This window comes from Artemia franciscana, unplaced genomic scaffold, assembly GCF_032884065.1.
Source record: "Artemia franciscana unplaced genomic scaffold, ASM3288406v1 PGA_scaffold_23, whole genome shotgun sequence".
NCBI lineage: Eukaryota > Metazoa > Arthropoda > Branchiopoda > Anostraca > Artemiidae > Artemia > Artemia franciscana.
In genome coordinates, this window is record NW_027062649.1 from 809,069 (window position 1) to 829,524 (window position 20,456).

Genomic DNA, 20,456 nt, shown 5'->3' on the forward strand with positions numbered 1-20,456 from the left:
TGCTTTCCATCCGTTTAGTACTATTCATTTAGTTTTAGCCATTTTAGCAACAGTCTTTTGACTATGGAAGAAAATTTAGAAATGAAACTCTAAAAAACACAGCTTTCTTCAATAGAATAATTTCTTTTTTCAATAGCTCAATCCAAAACCACGTTTTAGAATCTTTGCAATTGCCGAAACTGATTAAAATTAGTATGTATGAAATTCATCCACACAAACTGGAAGTTAGACTAAGGGGTTACCGACTTTCAGAAATTCCGTAAAAGCATGTAAAAAGCCTTGGGGCTATGCCAAGAGTGGAGAAACTGTGCTACACGTAGTAGAGTTGCGTGGAACTTATGGTGCTCCATGATGTACACCAGGTGGCAGATAGTAGACATTCTCTTGAAATACATTTTTTAATTGTTTATTATATATTAAAAAAAATGTATAGGAAACATTTTTTTACTAGTGAGTTATTTTAAATAAATATTATAGCCTCTTAAAAATAATTTTGATATCTTTACTTGTATGTACCATTGATATTACACAAAAAAAAACCTTGTCCATATTTTAATTTCTTAGATATTCACTTGATACACCTTCCAATAGGTAGCCTACCGTTTATCACCCAGTTTGAAATGTTTGAAAAAATCACTGTAGCACCCTAGTTGATACGTTACGTTATTATTTTACTAGAACTACAAACATTTTTCATTTACTAATAACGTTCTAGACCGTGCTCGGCTATTCTGTGGATTTGGTGTTTGCTGAGAATGAGAATAGCTGGAAAGGCATGGTATAAACTTAGAAAAGGTAGCATATCTTAAATAAATGTACACAAGAGAAGAATGTAGGCACCATATACCTTCCATTGGGTGAAACCTGTTTACCCTGGGCGCAAATTCCTTTTTTCTTATGGGGAGATTTCCCTAAACGGTATTTCGGACAAAAAGATTCAATTTCCATTTCTTTAGTTAAGTCCTAACTTTAAGGACAGCAGAACTTACAGTGTATCCCGCCCACAACCATGAAGTTTGATCTGTTTAAAACCGGTTTTTCTGTTTGCACTCGCAGATAATCAGCTTAGACTCAGTAAGATAAACTAATATACAGGTATAAAGTTGGTTAATTAATTATTTAATCTAATGCGTTCTGGGTGGCCTGCTTTCCATAATTCTCTGCATTAGTTTCAATAATTTTGTTGCTAAATTATTAGAACTTCATCATATTTAGGTCTATTTTGTTATGATTAGCCTAACTTCACTTCTTGAGTGTGGTAGGAATAAGACATAAGTACCAGGGCAGCTGCTTGAAACATGCTTTGGGCATAATTAAACCGTAAAATATTTGATGTATCACGCACCCACTCTCCTGTCTGAATGACCTTAAAAGTGAATATTTTACAATTTTATAGAAAAGCTTCTGAGGTACCCTTCTTGGAGACATCAACGAAGCACATGAATCTTCATAAATATTTATATTGACTAAAACGTTCATTACGGGCAATACATAGCTGAAATCAAAAAACTCATTACAGTAAATTTAACTAAACAAACATGAAGAAATCAGAGGCAAAATATTTAAATTTTCTTTTGGGGGGGAGTGGCAGGGAAACTCGATTTTCATCCCATTCTTTAATTCTTGATTCCTTTTAAAACTACATTTTAGTGGTTGTCAACCAATTGACCCCCCCCCCCATCCATGGAGCAGTTGACGTAAACATTCCATTCTTGTGTCTGAAGTTCAAAGGCAGATGTTAAAAACATGTCTTCAGCAGAGTATCGCCGGAAATATTTGATTTGTCACATTTACGGTCAATCATTCAGTAAAACCGGCTATACGAAGAATTAACGGTATATAAAAGTTGAATTTCCAGTTTCGTGACATATTAGCGCTGGTCTAGTAACTAATGGCTGATAAATTCTTGCGAAAGAAAGAAGGGTTATGTAAGTTATAAGCAACGAGTTACCCATTCTCCACCACCTAGCGTATATCTCGCAACACTACTTGTCCCCCCTTGCGTGGCAAACTATGTGCCACACGTAGGCAAACTCTTCCTACGCATCGCCTCTTCGCATCACATTTCTGCCATGCGAAACACGCTCCACATTGTGTGCACAATTTTTTCAAGTGGACAACCTTTCAGGGTGTAAGATTTTTTCGTGGTTTGATAATTATTATAGTTAACATTAACCTAGTTTAACAAATACAATGGTCGATTTGATTTCCCACCTAAGACACATTGTGATTTTCTTTTTTTTTAGCTTTATTCTTGGGGTATTCTTATTCTAAAACTATTTGATAAACCTTAAAATTTGCCTAGCCCTTTCCTAGGGTATTCTTATGTCATACGACATTCCTTCCACGGTGGCACAAGATTTAGAAACATTCCAAAAAATGTAGTTTCTTTCGCTCTGAAATTCCTCTGTTTACCTTACATTACCTCCCTCGCAATTAACTCACTGATACCCTGAATTCACCGAAAAGGAAAACCTAATCTTTACATAACCTTACGTAACAACATACTCAAAAATTAGCCAATGTTGTTTATTAATTTTTTTCAATTTAATTTTTCTTTTTAGTCAAAACCCAGCCAAAAATTAAAATATTCTAAAAATTACTTACAGGGTCAAAACCATATGAATAGTAAAATCAAAACCAAATTTGTACCTTTCACGCCCAAACCTATTTTCATAATTCGTGGAATTTTTGTCCGTATTTTCAGCTGCAGAAATTAGTAATTTCATATTTCTTGCTTCGTCCGCAAGCCTTAACCCCAACTTTGCAAGATTTTTTTTTTTTTTATTTTCAAACAAGCAATTAGTTTAAAAGTATACCTCCAGAATTTAAGAATCTTTTCCCTCTTAAAGGAGCAGCTGGGTACTGGTCAGCTAAGTTCTGGTCTGGCCAACAAAATCCTTCAGCTGAAAAAACGACTCTTGCTTGAAAGGTTTTGAACTGCTGTATTATCTTTTCAGGGCTGCCAGCAAATATTACATCATAGCTAAATAAATAGAATAGGAAAAATTAAGAAACTAAATTCAAAAATATAATTGAAATTAAATATAAATAAAGCTGTAAAAACTCCTGATATGAGAGAAATTCAGTTATCGCTTTTGAATTTTTTTTTTCCAAATAGCATGAAAATTGACACATAAAACTATAAATAGACCAAGTTCAATAACCATAAGCTCCCAATTATTTTGCAAATAATCTCTCTCTCTCTCTCTCTCTCTCTCTCTCTACTCTCTCTCTACTCTTCTCTTCTCTTCTCTCCTCTTCTTTCCTCCGTCGCTCTCTCTCTTTGTTTCTCTTTAAAAGGCCGCAAAGTTCCTTATTCAAATACGGATTAGGCAATGGTGCCCAACACCCTCCATTTGATATTTTCATTGGAAAAAAAAAATCAAACAAAACCAACAAAATTGTCCCTTAGATTTTGAAAAAGGAATTTCCCCCTTCCCCCAACATTTTCACAAATTAGCATAATAAGAATTGGGCACCTTGTTATTAGGTATAGTTTAAAACTTGCAAGAGACCTTTAAACTTCAAAACCACTTGAATACTTGAAGTAATGAGAACAAATCCGTCAGAAGTCCCATGGTGACTAAGTAAAACTCCATAAACAAAAACTCTGAGCCTGCAAACCAAAATGTGGTCCCAAAGTCAGATTATTTCATCCATTTTCAGAGGAAACATATTTAACAGGGAAAATTGCAGCTGCCCGATCTGTTATTAGTTTATCAGTGGTCATAATATATTTATTCTTGATATTTTTCCCATCGTTTTTTTTATATATACTATCCTTTGGGGGTTGAACTGGATGTATAAAATGTTGAATAATAAGTGAAACTTACTAAATGTTCTAATCTCAGCGAGGAATAATTTTTCCAGAGTCGAGCAATTTTGGCGTGAAAGTAATAGTAAAGAAAAGAATACTGAATCTGTTTATCTTCCACGTTGACCTGATATGACGGTACTAAACTAATTTTTCGTGTGTAATATGAAATATTTATAGATTTTGTAGAACTCTTTCAAACTGTACAATATATAGATAGTATACTGTTGATTTTGCACTAAAAAAGCTGAGAATGTTTTTATACAAAATCACAACTTACAGTTTCCGTTTCTTGACGGGGTTTCCAAGTCCCCCCCCCCCCTCCACATACAACTGTGAAAGCTTCTATTTATTTACGATTTTCTAGCATTTTCCTACAATTTAAAAAAACTCACAGGTTTTGCGTAATCCCCCCATTTTACCTCCCCTCTCCGAGAAAAACTGCATTTATCTCATTTGAAAGCTTTAATCTTCTTTTCTTCAGGCTACTTGATGTACATATAGATCTTAAAATCCTCTTTCAAGTTGTATTTTGTGAAGTACAGCACATTTCCTGTAAAGCAAGACTATACATGGTGTATCAGAGCGGACAATCTGGCTAGACAGGAAAAAAATAATCCTTTCTCCCTGCGAGTGCAGATATTTCATAATTGCAGATAAGCACGTACGGTGTTTATCTAGGCGATTTTTTTTCAGTGTACTTAGCACTGATTACAGCACTTTGAGAATTAGGTCTTAGAGCTTACATGAGTTACATCACAACTTTTTTATAAAATTTTCTACAGACTTGAGAGAAGCCAAAGATTAATATATATATATATATATAAATATTCGAGTTATCTCTTAATATAATATATAATCAGTCTACAACATCTGATCTTCTCAATTAATTCTTTTTCTCCTCCCATCCCCTCCCCTCTCTCCTCTTTCTCTCTCTCTCTCTTTGTTCTCTTTCTCTCCCTTGTTCTTCTTTGTTCTTTGTTTGAACATTTTTATACACTTTTAAAACAGAAGATCATCTTACCTGTCAGTAAAAGCCACAATCTTCTCTTTGTCATCTTTATACTCCTCAAGGGCTTTCTTCAACAGATTAACTTTATGTCCACCTCCAACGGTTCTCTTGACATCACCTCCCTTCCAGACTTCACCCATGCCCAATACCTGAGAAAAAAAAATCTTGCAAAACTCATTTTTAACTACCTATATACGACTCTTGTGATATTCACAAGAAGGTACCAAGTTCCTCTTCATACGCAGCATTTGTTTTAATCATAGAATGAGCGAAGCCTTCTCTACAAGATAAGATGACCTTACTAAATTGTCATTTCGCCGCCGAGTCACTTTTGAGCTCAACAAACTTTGAAAAAACCGTAGGAATTGATCACCCAAATCTCAACATTTAATAAATAATATTTGATAAGCGCCAAATCCACTATTCCTGAACATAAACTAGTTTTCCTGATATTTCTCAAGAAATTAACGCTCGTAATACACGGACGTTAACGCGAAATACAAATCGTTAACTTCGTAACGCAATTTTTCGGCGAGGTATAAATACACCAATGTTAGCGTGAAAACACAAGTCTTCTAATTCTTGATAACCTTAATTTTCGGGGAGAGCCCCGAGACCCCAAGCTTCTTTAGAAAAAATCGGGGAAACTCTGGAAAAATTTGGGGATATTTAGTGTCACATATTACACGTTCAAATACACATTGAATAAATAAACAAATGTCAAAGCGAAATACGGATCACTAAATTTTGTTAGTATCAATTTTCCGATTGATCACTGCGAACCTAACTTTTTTATGAAAAATAGGTGAAAAACAGGTAGGCCTAAGGTGAATACACGAATGTTAAAAGCGAAATACAAATCGCTATTTTTGTTAACTTAAGTTTTCGGAGAGATAATCAAGAACCCAATTTCTTCTCTTGAGGGCATTGGGGAAACCCCGTAAAATTACGAGATATTGCAAGGTTTGCTGTAAGACATAGTTTTCTTTGGGGCCTACCCCCCACCACCCCCTCAAGCTAAAGCCATGAATGATCAAATCATTTTATTACATCACTACAGCTAATACTAAAATGATATTACGTTATCAGCACTTTTACCCGACTCAAACAGTTCGTGGTAATGAACTGTAAGTAAGGAGCGACCTGGCTCAATAGTAACCAAAAACCTAAAAAACGGAATTTTGATACCAAAAGACACATAGAAAGAATCAGATTTTTATCTGAAAGATTTGCTGGTTAGATTTGCTGGTTTGAAATATATAAGTTTTACCACGTTTAGTTATGCTCATCATATGTTACGAGCCTGAGAAAATTTCCCTTATTTTCCGAAAAGGGGAATCAACCCTTCAAAGTCATAGAACCCTAATAAAAACCACACCATCAGATTCAGCACATGAGAGCATCCTACTGTAGAGGTTGCGAGATCCTATCTACAAAAATGTGGAATTTTGTATTTTTTGCCAGAAGAAAGATCACGGATTCGTGTTTATTCGTTGTTTTTTTTCGAGGGGTGATTGTATCGACCCGGTGGTCCTAGAATATCGTGAGTGGTCTCATTCGAACGGAAATTAAAAGTTCTAGTGCTATTTTTAAGTACAAAAAAATGGAGGGCAACTAGGCCCCCTGCCACACTCATTTTTTTCCAAAGTCACCGGATCAAAATTTTGAGATAGCCATTTTGTTCAGCATAATCGAAAAATCTAAAAACTATGTCTTTAATGATGAATTAATCCACCACGGTCCCCGGGGGAAGGGCTATAAATTATGAACTTGGCCCATTGTCTACATATAATATTGGTTATTGGGAAGCATATACACGTTTTCAGTTTTTTTTTTCCTGCTGAGGCCAGTAGGTTACGAGGGACGACCTTTTCACGGAGGAACTTTTGATGGGGGAAGAGAACTTCCATGAAGCACTGTATCTCCCAGCATTATGCAAATGATCAGAAATTGAATTTAAAAATTTCAAGTTTTTTCAACTGAGAGTAAGGAGCAACATTAAAACTTAAAACAAAAAGAAATTATTACGTATAAGAGGGGTTCACTCCCTTTTTAATACCCTGCTCTTTACGCTATTTTGTTTTACTTTCAAAAGAGCTATGTATTCTAATTAAACGGTTTTTGTGATTCAGGGGTCATTCTTAAAGAATTGGAACAAAATTCGAACTTTGGCGTAAAGAGTTAGGCATTAACGAGGGATCAAACCCCCTCGTATACGCAATAATTTCTGTTCGTTTTATGTTTTAATATTGCTCCTTACTTTCAGTTGAAAAAACCTGTTTGTATTTTTTTTATTTAATCTAATACAGGGATGTTTGATTTTCCGCATGATTAGAAAATAGTTTTAAAAAGATAAAAAAAACTTTTGTGCGTTGTTGTGAAGATACACCCCATTTACGCTGGAACTAACCCCAAATACAGAAAAAAAATCTGGAGACAAATTTCCTGCAGAGTATTGAGTTTTGACAAGGAGAGAAGTTTTGAAGACACAATTCCCCGAAAAATGTTTCAAAGAATATAATATCTGCTTTTGAACCTAGGAGAAGAATTATTACATTTTTAAGGAATAACAAGCAGCAAAATTTATATACGAATACCTTAAGTCTTAAAAAACAATGAAGACCTTAAAACACAACTAATCTTTTTTCGCCCGAATATCCCTAAGAAGTTGGTCATTTAAAAAGGTCAATTATATTTGACACTTTAACAATGGTCAAACTGTTTTAACCAATCAATACGCACTTTCAAATCTGTATTAACAAAACATCAAAAATTGAAAAAATTTCAGCACTAAAATTGATCAGAATACTCAAAAATGTGTTTGATTTTCTTTCAAACTCAACAAATATACATTTGCGTTGATTTTAAAGATGCTACTTTCCAGTGAACATTAACAAATTGCAATCGACTAGCACATTCTAACTAGCAAAATAACCATAAGAAAAGAAATGTCTAGTTTTTAAGCATACGTGACTGTTGGTGTGATAGTAATTTTAATTAGTCTAATTAATTATTAAATTAACTATAGACAACATATTTTTAAATCTTCAGTGTTAAAGTTTCTTCGGAAATTCAAACAAAATAATTTGAAAATGATATTGCTCTGCCAAACTTATCTACTGTTTTATCATATAAGTTATTATTATTGTAATGTACTAATGTCTTAGCTTATTTATTAAATAAATGTAGAATTGTCCAAAGCAATTTGCTTTCATTATGCGTGATGACATTTTACCTGAATTTTTACCGTGATATCAAAATTACCTTCTAATATGGTTATTTTTAGCACAGCAGATTTCTCTGATAGGAATTCCTGGTGTCGACTCAAGCTGAGACTTCGATTCGAATTCGAGCCAAATTCGGGACAAGTTCAACAAGGCATGAGTCAAAGAAGCATTCCTTAGACTAATTTACTACGAACAAAAATAAAAACTACTATGCTAGGCAGCAACCTATGAGAAGAGACACTAGAATTAATCCCAAGGCGAACCCAAATTCAAGCTAAAAATAATCGAAGTCGAAACCCGGGATCATCTCTTGATTCCTCGAGAATAGACGAGGCTCCTCTAGACCAACCCGAATTGAATTTTCCTGAATTAAAAATATAGCTTTTCAGGGTTGACATTCCCTCAAAATGATACACCAGTTATGCATTATTAAGCAACATTGAAAATTAGGTTTGGGACGGGTGTGATACCAATTTTCTGTTGCTATATTATATGTCCTTTAAGTTTTTCTTGATACGTTATTCTATATTCATTTGATTGTTTTTTGATTTTACTCAATGTTAAATTGCTTGACATACATTTTTAATTTTTTTGTAAAATCCGAATTTGCGTTACGCCAGTGTTAGCAATCTTTAAACCAAATTTTATCGTATCTTCGGGACGAGAAATTTGTGAATATTTTTCTGCGAATATTTCTGTTTTCAAATTAATGCTCAGTTCTATATTCCCTTGTTGTTCATGATCAGTGGCATCAATTGAGGGAGGGGAAGGGAAGGCATGTCCCCCCTATAATTTTGCTTCCCCTCCCTCTACATTTTGGAAAAATTCCTTTTTAGAGTATTTTCATAGTAAATACCTTTTTTGGTATTATCATCAGGGAAACTGAAAAAAAGACGAATTTGTCCCCCTCCATACATTTAGAAAAAACTAAATTTTTACCCGTTTACATTTTCTTGAATTGACGTCACTGCTTAATGATATCTGAATGTCATGAGAAGTAATCAAAAAAACAAAAAATCACCGACGCCATCTTTCTAAATAATAGCAAAATGATGCCGAATAGGTACCAAATACTGCTTCCTATCAAGTCACATTTCTTACTTAAAAACTTTACAGGCATAAACTTTTAAAAATAAAAAAGTGCTCATTAAGTGGTCGCTTGGAGTCTTACAATTTTTTCTAACTGACAACACAAATATCTGACAGGAAATTAAGATGAAAACAAGAAAAGAAGAATCTAACGTAAATTATATTTTATAAAAAAAAACTAAATAAGATTTAATTTGGAAACATGAACTTCGCCTTCTAAAAAAAAAACATTAAAAGCACGTAGAACGTTGAAATAGCCTAGGTTAACTTGGATACCATGAAAAATATCAATGAAGTAAGTTTCATAATTTTCCCTTGCATTTATGGGTTCCTAGACAAAAAAAAAATGTTAGATCAAAAGCAAAGGAAAACATGAGAAAGAAGTTTTTCTTTAAAAAACAAATGAGATAGATAAACAATTCAGTTGAAAATTAAAAAATCAATTTGTAAAACAAGATTACCTTAACGGGTATAGTATAAAGTTTGGCAGAGCGCATAAACCGGTTGTAGCCATCGGTTTCATTGGTGGCAACGGTAACTACCAAGAAATCTGAAAAAGAAAATTTGCAAATTTATTTCTGCAGCCGAAGAAAACATTCAAATATATGCATAAAAGGCATGTTTTTATTATTTCGAGTGAATATCTCAGATTTGAAATCCACACCTGACTTAGGCCAAAGTTTAGACACTAAATAGCCCATTTTCAAAATAAAACGTATTTCCTAAATTCTAGCAACAATAAGGTTACTTCATTAAATATTCTGAGCAATTTTACGCAACTCAGTGTTGCCAGAAGCCTGGTATAAGATAGCGCAACCATAACAGTGAAAAACCCAAGGCACCGAAAGCCAAGACTAAACGCTAGATGCCAAAACCAAGTGCCGAGGCCTAAATTTATTAAATCCTCCTCCAGGACCCTTTTTCAGAAGACACAAACAAAGATAAACATGTTCAACCTCATTTCTGAATGCTCTTTCCTGCAGAGATGTAAACAGTACGATCATTTCCTATCTCAACCTCAATCATTAGACAAAGCTGGACCGAGATGCAACTACTCTGGAGTACATAAAACCAGGAGAAACATAAGCGATATTTTAGATTTTGTCATGAGTAGGCATACGTGCGGTATCGATATTCATAGCCTGGGGAACAGGAAAAGAAATAAGACAAATCGAGCGTCTAGGGCAGTGGTCGGCAAAGTGCGGCTCCAGAGCCGCATGTGGTTCTTTGGTCCTTTAAATGTGGCTCTGGCAGAAATATCTACGAAAGCCACAATAATATGTTCATAAAAAAACTTGGTAAGAAAAAAATTGCATCTTATTTGATGAATTAAAACTCTTCTATAAATCGAAAACACTTATAATTTTATGTTTCAGTTAAAAGATTTTGAAGACAAAGCCGATATTCTGAAAAGAATTAAAGAGTTGCCATTTTCTTTTAAAACCATTAAAGATAAGACAATTAAAATTCGTTTGAATATAAACACGCAGCATATGAAAGACTTTACCAAGTCCAGTGATGGCGCAGCGGGTTTGACCTTAGCTTGGTAATACGGGACCCAGAGATCGAACCATGCTGCAGGAATGCACTGCAGGACCGACGCAGGGACCTTAGTAGTCAAAAAGCGTCGTTAATCCGATACAACAAAAAAAAAAAGACTTTACCAATAGCAGTTGACAATTCTTGAAACAAAAATTATACTGCACAAGTTTAACTTTTTGTAAGATGTATGTCTCGTTTAGAACATAAAGAAGAACTTTTAGAATAATTACCACCAAAGGTCAGAAACGTGAATAAATATCATATTCCCTTGATAAAATTGCGTTTATTACAAGAGATGGGGTCGAAAGTATGACCGGCGTAAGAAAAAGGGTTTGTTGCTATTTTGAAAGAAAAAATTAATGACAAGATACCTGTTTACCATTGTGTTATTCGTTGGTTGCTTAGAACATTCAACTTTTATAGGAAACAACATCCCAATCAAAATTAAAGAAAGACCTGAAGCAATAATAATGGTCTGGGTAGTATAGGTTCTGATCTACTGGCTTTCTGCCTTTGGCTGCATGTGCAATGCATGATTGTGGCCAAATCATCTTATGCTTCCTGTGTTTTTTTCTGCATATACCCATTTAGAGCTGGGTCAACTCTGGCCCCAAAAAAAATCTTTAATACACATTTAGACTTATGTCTTTCGCATGCTTTCCAACCCCTCTTTCCGCACAGGTGGCTTTAGAGGAGGAGGGTTGAGGGGATATTTGCCCTGAACTCAGAAATTTTTGGGGCACAAATCTGAATTAAATCATCTAACACTTAAATATTTTTGTAGTTTTTGGCATTTTATCTTTATTAAAATAAAGAAGAAATCTCAGTTGACAGTAGGTTACTCACTTACTATAATACCTTTTTTGTTACTTTTTATTTATACTATAAATAAAATTCCCAGAAAAGGCGCAAATATTCGCAGAAGAAATTTGTAAACCTACGGAATTAGTCGTTACAATCATCAATTCCATTTTAGCAAAGCTATTAATCGTCGCCTATTCAAAGAACTTTTTTTAAATGGGGAGTGAGTATGCTGATCTTCTATTTCACAACAATGTACGTTGGTTACAATAGGGGACGTTTCAAAACGTTTCACGTCGCTTTTTCCAGAAATTAATGCATTTCTCCTCTAGAAGGGTGTTCAATATCCAGAGCTAATCGACCGTCAGTGGGTCTAAAACTTTTATGTCATGGTAGACGTTACACCTCATCTAAATCAGCTTAATCGTAAACTACAGGGGAAAACAAACTTATTTTTTTCTATAATAGATGAAGTAATCACGTTCGACAAAAAATATTCATTTTTACTCAGGATATTAATTGGGTAAAATTGTTTCGCTTTCCAAGCCTGCTGAAGCATCGCCAAGAAAATAATTCCTCTATTGATAAACACAATTTTAAAACAATAATTTTAAATATGAAGAAACCATTTCTCAGCAGGTTTCAGGACTTCAAAACCAGCAGAGCAGCTTTAGCATTTGTCAAAAATTCTCTTAATGTTCCAATAACCGAGTTGAAATTGTCTCCTTTTAAAATAGACATTGGTCACTATGAAATTCAGTTGCTGGATTTAAAAAAAACCGGGAGATCTGGCACTCTAAATTCGAACGTCTCAGTGTTGAATTGGAATATAAATGTGATCTTAGTACACAATACAATTGGTCTGCTTCGAATGATCTAGAGAAGGAAGACATGAGCAATTCCAAGGCTTGGAACAGCATTCCTGAGTTACAATCAGCTGAAATATCTTTCGTTTGCCGCTCTTTCCCTTTTCGGTTGTGCATATATTTACAAACAATCTTTTTCAAACATGAATATTATCAAGACTAAAATGAGAAGTGGTCTTATTGATGAGAACTAGAAATCATGCCAAAAATTAAAAGCAGCCAGGTACAAACCTGACTGATTTAAACTTTACAAGGAGATAACCGCATATTGCTGGCATTAACAAATATTTGTTTAGTATGATATTTAGTTTTATTTACTTATTTAGTTACTTTATTTACTTATTTAGTTATAATTTACTTATTTAATGCAAAACTAGTATGCTAAACAAGCAAATTTGGCTCTAAAAATTGTTGTAATGTTCATATTTGGCTCTTTGGCTAATAAGTTTGCTGACCACTTTTCTAGGTGATAAGGAAGAGTGCAATACGTTGAAGAGATAAAAAAAAAGAAAAAGGAAAATAATTGGAATGGCTGTAATAATGCAAAAGGTGGGCTATAATAATGCAAAAGGTAAAGACAACATTGGTTTGAGAATGTAAAAAAAAACAAAAAAACAACAAAGAATGAATCTATAAGGATGATCAAAGTAAAATAAGTTTTAAATGAACAATTGATTAAGAGATTTTTGTGCTTCAGATTGATTTTTCAGTTCCATAGTTTCATCAATTTTTTCTCAAAGATAAATGATGCGATCAGCATGAATGCAGACTCGCAGCTAAATTAAATTTAGTCACTTCCTTTTTTCACACATGTTATTTGTTTGAATATTTGTGAATATGAATATTTGTTTGATTTTTATTGTCTTTACAAATTGTCTGTTAGCTTTTAAAAATTCTGCCTCTGCTGAGAAAAGTAGATAATCAAATATTTAAACTATTAAAATTAATTACTATTTTATTTTCTTGGTTGGTGTTTCTGTTGACTTCACGATTCTTAAATTTCACTTCTTACTATGCACGAGTGCGCAAAAATATCGAATAAATTGTTCAAGGAGAAGTCTTGAACTTCCCAATTCAGGCCCTTGCACTCAATCCAAATTCGATGGATTAGTCCTTGTTCCCAACAAGAATTTCTGTAATGTTGCTGTAATTTCTGTATTTTCTGTAGGTTGCCCCTTTATGGTAAAATATTTTGTGGTAAATTTCAAATGGTCCTGCCACTTCGTGGATCCCTCTCCCGCTATTTATGAAATCCCGGTGGATTGAATTTGCTAAAATTTAATGCAAACCCCCTTTTAGTAATCCTAGATAGTCCACTCAGTTAAGTCATAAGTCATGCCTGTGAGATGGGAGGGTAGCGAACCACTTCGCCGGTTTACCCCCTTTCTTTCTGCTTTTGCAATCAAATAATACAAGTTCGCACCATTTTTCAAAGTTGATCGAGCTACTGAGAAACACACACTGGATCGTTTAAACAGAGAAAATGGGAGGAGCTTTTATACGCGCCGACACTTGCAGTAGACAGATATTTTTTAGGATGATCGTACTGTTTAAATTTCCCCACGGTGATGCTCTTTAGAAAAGTTGCAAAAATAACGCTTTACTTTATGTCTCTCGCGTTCTTTTTTGATATTTTGTTGTGAATCGCTTTAGACGATGATACTGAAATAAAAATAACGGCATATTCAACATTTGCATTTCGGACGAAAAGTGAAAATTAAACTTTATTACAAGGTAGGCTAATCATTTCTCTAATACTTTTTTTATGGTGAATGTTGTATTGTTTACTTGGATGCCATTAATTATGGAAATCTTTCTATTCTCGAGATATATCTTCTTTTCCTTTTCGGGCTTAAAAAATAAGGTTGTATATTAATTTGCGGTCGTTGAAAAATGATTATGATCGTTCAATAATTTATTATTACGAAGCTCCAGATGAGATGCTAAAAATCATGAATATTATTTTTAGTAAACGGGGAGCATCTAGTCATTTCAGGATGAGTTTAAATTAAAACTCGGTAGTGGAAAAGAGATTGAGCAATTATAGAGGCGTTAGCTTGGCTTCAGTAGGACAAACTTGCTTAGCATGAAGATACTATTACGGAAAAAAAACTGTCTTATGTCCTTGTTGCTTGAAGAAGACCAAGTTCCTTACATTAGAAATAAATGAAAACAAGGAGATGAACTTTTCCACCAAGGAAATTAACCAAAAGAATAGCTTCATTGGCCAATGCAGCACTATTAGTCAGAGAGATGGATGCATTGACAATGTAAAAAGTAGAATACATCAGTCCTATTGTTTTTAGCCGTTGAAAAAAGCAGAGAGGAAGAGGAAGATAAGTCTTAGAACCTTACTCTTAGAGGAAGATAAGTCTTAGGTATCCAGGATGCCTTGCCCCTTTTCTACAATATATTTTTAATAGCCAAAAAGCCTGTTGCACGACAGGTATAAAATGCGAAAAACGGTAAAAATCAATAGATAATGTTCTTTTGAAAATATTGGATAATATTGGAAAATATTAGGACAACAGAAGCCGTCGTATTTTCAGTATTCAAGTATGGCTCTGAAATGTGGCCGCCTCGAAAGATTGTTGAAAATATGCTGATTTTTTTTTCCGGAGGAATTGCCTTCAGTTTCAGGAGCCCGTCTGAATTACCATATCAGCTGGTAAGCTTTACGAAATACATGGTCCCGCTTTCTAGGACTATAACTGAACAAAGATTAAGGATGAAAAGTAGCTAAGAATCGTAGTTTTGGCAATCCAACTGGTGGCAAACAAAAAGCCGGACGTCCTCGAGTAAGATGAAAAGAGGCCATAAGAAAATACTTAAATGAAGAACTTACTTCATGGAAAGGTGGAAAGGCGAAAAAAGTGGAGCTGTTGACAGAATGGAATGAAGAAGGAGCTTTGCAGCTGTGATGATCAACCAATATTATTTGAAAAAAGTCTTGACGATAATTTAGAACCATTTCAAATTGTCATCAGACAAATTTTGCTCCACTGTTCAACTAATAGTACGCTCTTTTTGGGTTATCAGGCATTTTTTTAAACCGAAATTCACGTTAGTATAAGAAACTATCTCCTTCCCAGTAATCAAAAGATAGAAGCCTCCCTAGATTCTCTCATCGCCCTCGTTTTTGAAAAGTAGGGTATTTTCACAGAAACATTCCTTTTATGGTATTTTTATTTTGAAAAAAAAGCTGAAAAATGACAAATACTCCCCACACATATATTTTGAAAAATACACTTTTCCCCAGCCCTAATTATCGTTAATTGATGCTGCAGCTCGCTTACCTCCCCCTTTTACCTTAAATACTCTGCTAGCCGTCTTCCGACTGGCAGAAAAAAATTGATAATGGTTTGCATTGACTATAAAATTCTTGATGTAACATACTGGCAGGAGAGTTTAATCATAATTTTGTCCTAAATGCCAAGTTGAGAATTTTCTCAGATGCTGGGGCTCATTTCTTTGAGCCCTCTGAAATCCGATGTAAGTAATTTTGATAGAGGCGATAGATGCCAATTTCATTTACCCTGCATCCAGTAAACTTGTAGGAACTGATATTTCTAATTGTTGGCATTCAAAACGCAATACCAACTATTGAATTGCGTTCAAAAGCACTTACCGAAACATATAACCATTAATTATTCGCTAACTGTGATTCGGAACCCAATAAGCTGCAGTTCATCCTTTACAGATAGAAAAATCTTGGGTACTTCCTCGTTAGCTAGTAGGCTACACACTCGATAATTTGGGCCGCGAAAATCAGACAATACCCGGTTTTTACGGTCTGCATACCAGACAATTAGCTTAGGCTCAGTTGAAATCTACATTTTAGGTATATTTTTATTCAATATTTAATATACAAAAGATGGTATTTTGACGAGCTAGGTTAGATAGTTAATATAATGCGTTCTGGGAGACTCCCCTTCTACAGTTTTTTGCTGTCGTTTTCATAATTTTGTTACTAAAATATTATATTTTCATCATATTTTGGTATGATTAACCTACTTATGTATTATACGAGAAACACTTGAGAATTTGGATCGCGAACATGAGACATTACCCGTTTTTCACAGCGTTAATACCAGACAATTAGCTTCGGCTCGCTGGGAAAATACATTGCAGCAATATTTTGATTAAGTATTTAGTTGGTGTTTTAGTTAGGTTACACTATGAGCACTTCTTATGCGCCTTTCCATAGTTTTTGTTGTAGTTTTGACAATTTTGTTAATCGAGTATTATGTTTTCATCGTGTTTTATTTTATTCTTTTATTCCATTACCATTAACCAAACTTCACTTCTCGAGTGTTTCTCGTTTGATACATAGGTACCATTTTCAATACAAATATCTCTAAGATTTTTATCCATTTTTTATAAGAAATACCTTTGATATTCAGACCGCGTTAAATAGAGTACAATAATTACTCTTATTAAATATATTATTGCAATTAATCGCAATAAGCACTGTTGAATGTTGTGTTAAATAGGATATATTCTTTAGAGAAAATACTTAAAATTCTATTTCTTTTAAAATAAAAAAAAAAACATAAAAGGAGTTTACACATCATTCTATTGTAATACAGAAAACTGATAGTAAAAAAGAAATATACCACTGACTCCTCAGCTAATGTTTTCCAAGGATATTAATTGCTACCATCACAATTAAGTCCTAGTCTTTCCCTACTCCTTCGGTTTAGCCATAGGCTATATCAAAGTGCACGGTAAAGTTGTATTGTATGACTACTTCTAAAGAAGACAAATTAAAAGTGGCTCCAAAAAGATTTCTTGTACTCTTTCTAAGTATCCTAGTCGCATTTCTAACAATGCACCCCCCTACAGATGATCTCAGATATATCCCTAGAGTACGGGCCTATACAAACTAAAAGAACAGACTAAAACAAAGAAATTTATGCTTTATTGAATGCAATATGTTTCTCTTAATCACAGTGTTGTTTTCTTCCATTGTTTTCCCCCTTTTTAAATCATTCAAATAACATCCTTATCTAACAATCCTATTGCAATCACACATTTCGAATACTTTTCACAGGTTAAAAATCTAAGCAGCCCGTTAACAAGGAGGACTTACGACGTATCACGAGAAGAAAACAACGAAAAATATTTATTAACTTAGAACAAATATGTTTAGAGCTATACACCTATCTGGGATCATCAGAGGGTAGGGAGCATTGTCAGAAAATCAAATAAGATATTTGGGAAGAAAATGAAGTAAGAATCTAATGGTACTACTTTCGTTTTGTTACATGTTTGGTGTAGATGTGGTCTTGCATGTGTGGTCTTGTGTATTTTTCAAAATGTAGGGGTTACAACTGCCCCCAGTTCGTACTGCTGGGCTGCATAGATAAGTCTGCTGATTTTTTTTTTTCTTTTCTTTTTTTTTATTGGCGTTATGAACCAAATGTTGATGAAAAGCCATCGAAAAGTAATGATGGCCAAAAAGCAAGAATGAAAAGCTATATTCAGACATTAGAGGGTAAAGGACGGGGATATAATGCCGTATCGAGGGAGTACCCCCATTTTTGTCCGACTCATGAATCGTAACATAAATACATAATAAACAAATTGTGCATTTTTGAAAGTCTTTTTGTAAAGTCTCTGCCAAAAGGCAAATAACCCGCCCCAAACAAAATCTTGAATACGCCATCGTAACACGTAACATCTTAACACAACCGTAACATAAATACATAAAAAAATGTGCATTTTTGAAAGTTTCTTTTGTAAAAGCTCTACCAAAAACAATAACCCGCCCCGAACTAAGTCTTGGATACGCCCTTCCGGGGATACAATTTCGAAGGTAGCAGTAATTACGTGGGAAAAGCTGTGAATGGAAAATCGAATGGTATATATTTTTTATGGAAAACAAAGTAATACCGAAATAAACGTAGGCCTAGCTATACAAACCTAAATTATCCGGCTTCCCACCAGTCTCACTTTCATCCGCCAGCACAAATCCAGCAATCACAAAAACCAATGACACTATCGTCTTAAACGCCGCCATTTTATGAAACCATGCAATACACACTCAGTTGGAAAACTAAAAAAAACAAAAAAAAAACAGGAACAACAAATAAGTAAATCCTTCGAATAGCTGAGACTTCAGTCACCGAATTAAGAACCGAAACTGCCGTAGTTAACTTGGTACCCGACTAGTATTTTTGTATCTCTTTTGAAACCGTTATCCTCAAATTATTGTCTAAGACTCAGACACGTCACAAGATTGCTTTAGCTAAGGCCAACGAATATCACGTAGACCGGAATCCTCCAGTCTATGAGCCTGGAAAAGTCATTACGTCACGTTTATTTGGAATCTTCAAAATGGAACAACTGGCAATCAGACAATTTCTAACTAGAAAAACAAATCACACCTAAATCTCATTAGCTTAGAACTTACATGTTCAGAAGACATGAGATCATTTAGCTATTATGGAACAGAGGCACGATTTGGATAGACGCCAATTCACCTGAACTTTGAGAAGGAGGGAGTAATAGGGCCTGATGACTTTTTAGAGATAATGTCGATCAAAATAACACAATTTTACAACCGCTTTAAAAAAAAATATGTCTATTGGGACATTTTTTTTCCGTGTTTTTAGTGTTTAGCAAGACATTAATCCAATGACCATCCCCTAAAAGGTGTCCAATGACGCCACCCCAACATGGCAGGTCATTCGTTAGTGATATTTTAGAGTTTTCACCATCACTAATTGCGTCTTTCAACATTTTAACATAAAAATAAATAAATTTTCGATTTTGTCCGTAATCAGGGTCAAATTTACCAATAGGCTGGATATGCAGAGGCGTAGGTAGGTTATTCAACGTCCTGACAATGTCAGTTTTTGCCCCCCCCTCCCTCTATTGAAGTAAGTTTTTCATTAAATATACTGTTTATATATTATTCGGCTGGAGCCCCAGCAGGTGCTGCACCCAGAACAAGCGTACTCCATGTCCCCTTTAGCTAAGCCACAGCAAGTGCTTTATTGGCAAAAGATACACTGATTCCTTGCAGTGGTGCCAACAGGGGAAAGGGGGAAATTTCTTTCTCCCACATTTCTTCGTAAAATCTGTTTGTTTGTGCATGTCCATTGAAAAATGCCCTTTTTCGGTAGTTTCACTGAAAAAATTATGAGATCAAAATCCCCCAACCCCACTAGATTTCCAAAAAAACATTTTTGAAAATTATATGAATTGACACCACTGAAGAAAAATAAAGAATTACAAATGTTCGGTCACAAATGGCTGTGTTTTATTTCTTTATTTCAGGTGTCAGCTTCTACTGGCTCAGAAAGATAACGAGTTTGAAAACAATAGTAGTAAAAGAACGCGCGATTTCAATCCATGTCAAAATATGGCCATGGTCTAGAATGTTTTCTTTTAAATTAGTATTACACAAAAGCAATAACATCATCCCAGCATGTATGTAAGGAAATTTTTGCAACCCCCCCCCCTCAATCATATTTTCTACAATTATATCCTTAATTTTCTCCGTTTTTCATATAGTAATCGATATTTTGGTTTTATTTAAATCCCCTCCTTAAATATATTCTTCCCTAGTTGTATTATATAAATTTATGCCTGAGTTATTTATTTTTCTCATCATCTAAAGCTTCAAAATGTCCTTAATTAGTTGAACCTGTGTAATTTCAAATTTAGGGTTTAGCTCCTGGTGACAAATTACTATTAAGTAATTAATTTATGCCCGTAATGTATTTTTGTAAACCAAACAAATTATTCCATTATTCCTTAAGTTTTCTCGTTCTGGTTTTCAGCCAGAAAAAAAGAAGGAAAAGTTTAAATTCCACCTGAGTGGTTTTCTGGTGTAAAATTTCAAGCCAATAAGCTCTGTGACAATACCGCAGCAATAACCAACAAAGGCTACAAAAACCCACATTGTGACGTCACGTCATTCTCGAACGTTTCCTCGAGCAGGGCCAAAAACACAAGTAACTTTTTAGGCACTGATTTTCAAAGAAAACAATGCCGATTTGAGCATGACAATTTTTTTTAGTTTTCGGTACCAAATCATAAAAACGGCGCTGAATTTCATCGTGATCACAAGAAAAGAAATCCTCAATCGGTTT

At 34.4% G+C, this 20,456-nt stretch overlaps 1 protein-coding gene across 3 annotated transcripts in view; it reads right to left on the reverse strand.

Annotated features, from left to right (window-relative positions):
- The window catches only part of LOC136041501 (procollagen-lysine,2-oxoglutarate 5-dioxygenase 1-like), a 218,580-nt gene extending 199,961 nt beyond the window's left edge, over positions 1-18,619 (reverse strand). Inside the window, exons 1-4 of one of the 3 annotated variants that reach the window (XM_065726205.1) lie at positions 18,280-18,557; positions 9,607-9,695; positions 4,842-4,978; positions 2,820-2,986 (exon numbers count right to left, since the gene is read on the reverse strand). In XM_065726205.1, the coding sequence (XP_065582277.1) occupies positions 2,820-2,986; positions 4,842-4,978; positions 9,607-9,695; positions 18,280-18,376 (490 nt within the window). In that variant the 5' untranslated portion in view covers positions 18,377-18,557. Of the gene's footprint in view, positions 1-2,819; positions 2,987-4,841; positions 4,979-9,606; positions 9,696-18,279 lie in introns of all 3 variants that reach the window. The other 2 variants (XM_065726202.1, XM_065726204.1) reach the window with 2 other exon arrangements.
- Between the last annotated feature and the right edge of the window lie 1,837 nt (positions 18,620-20,456).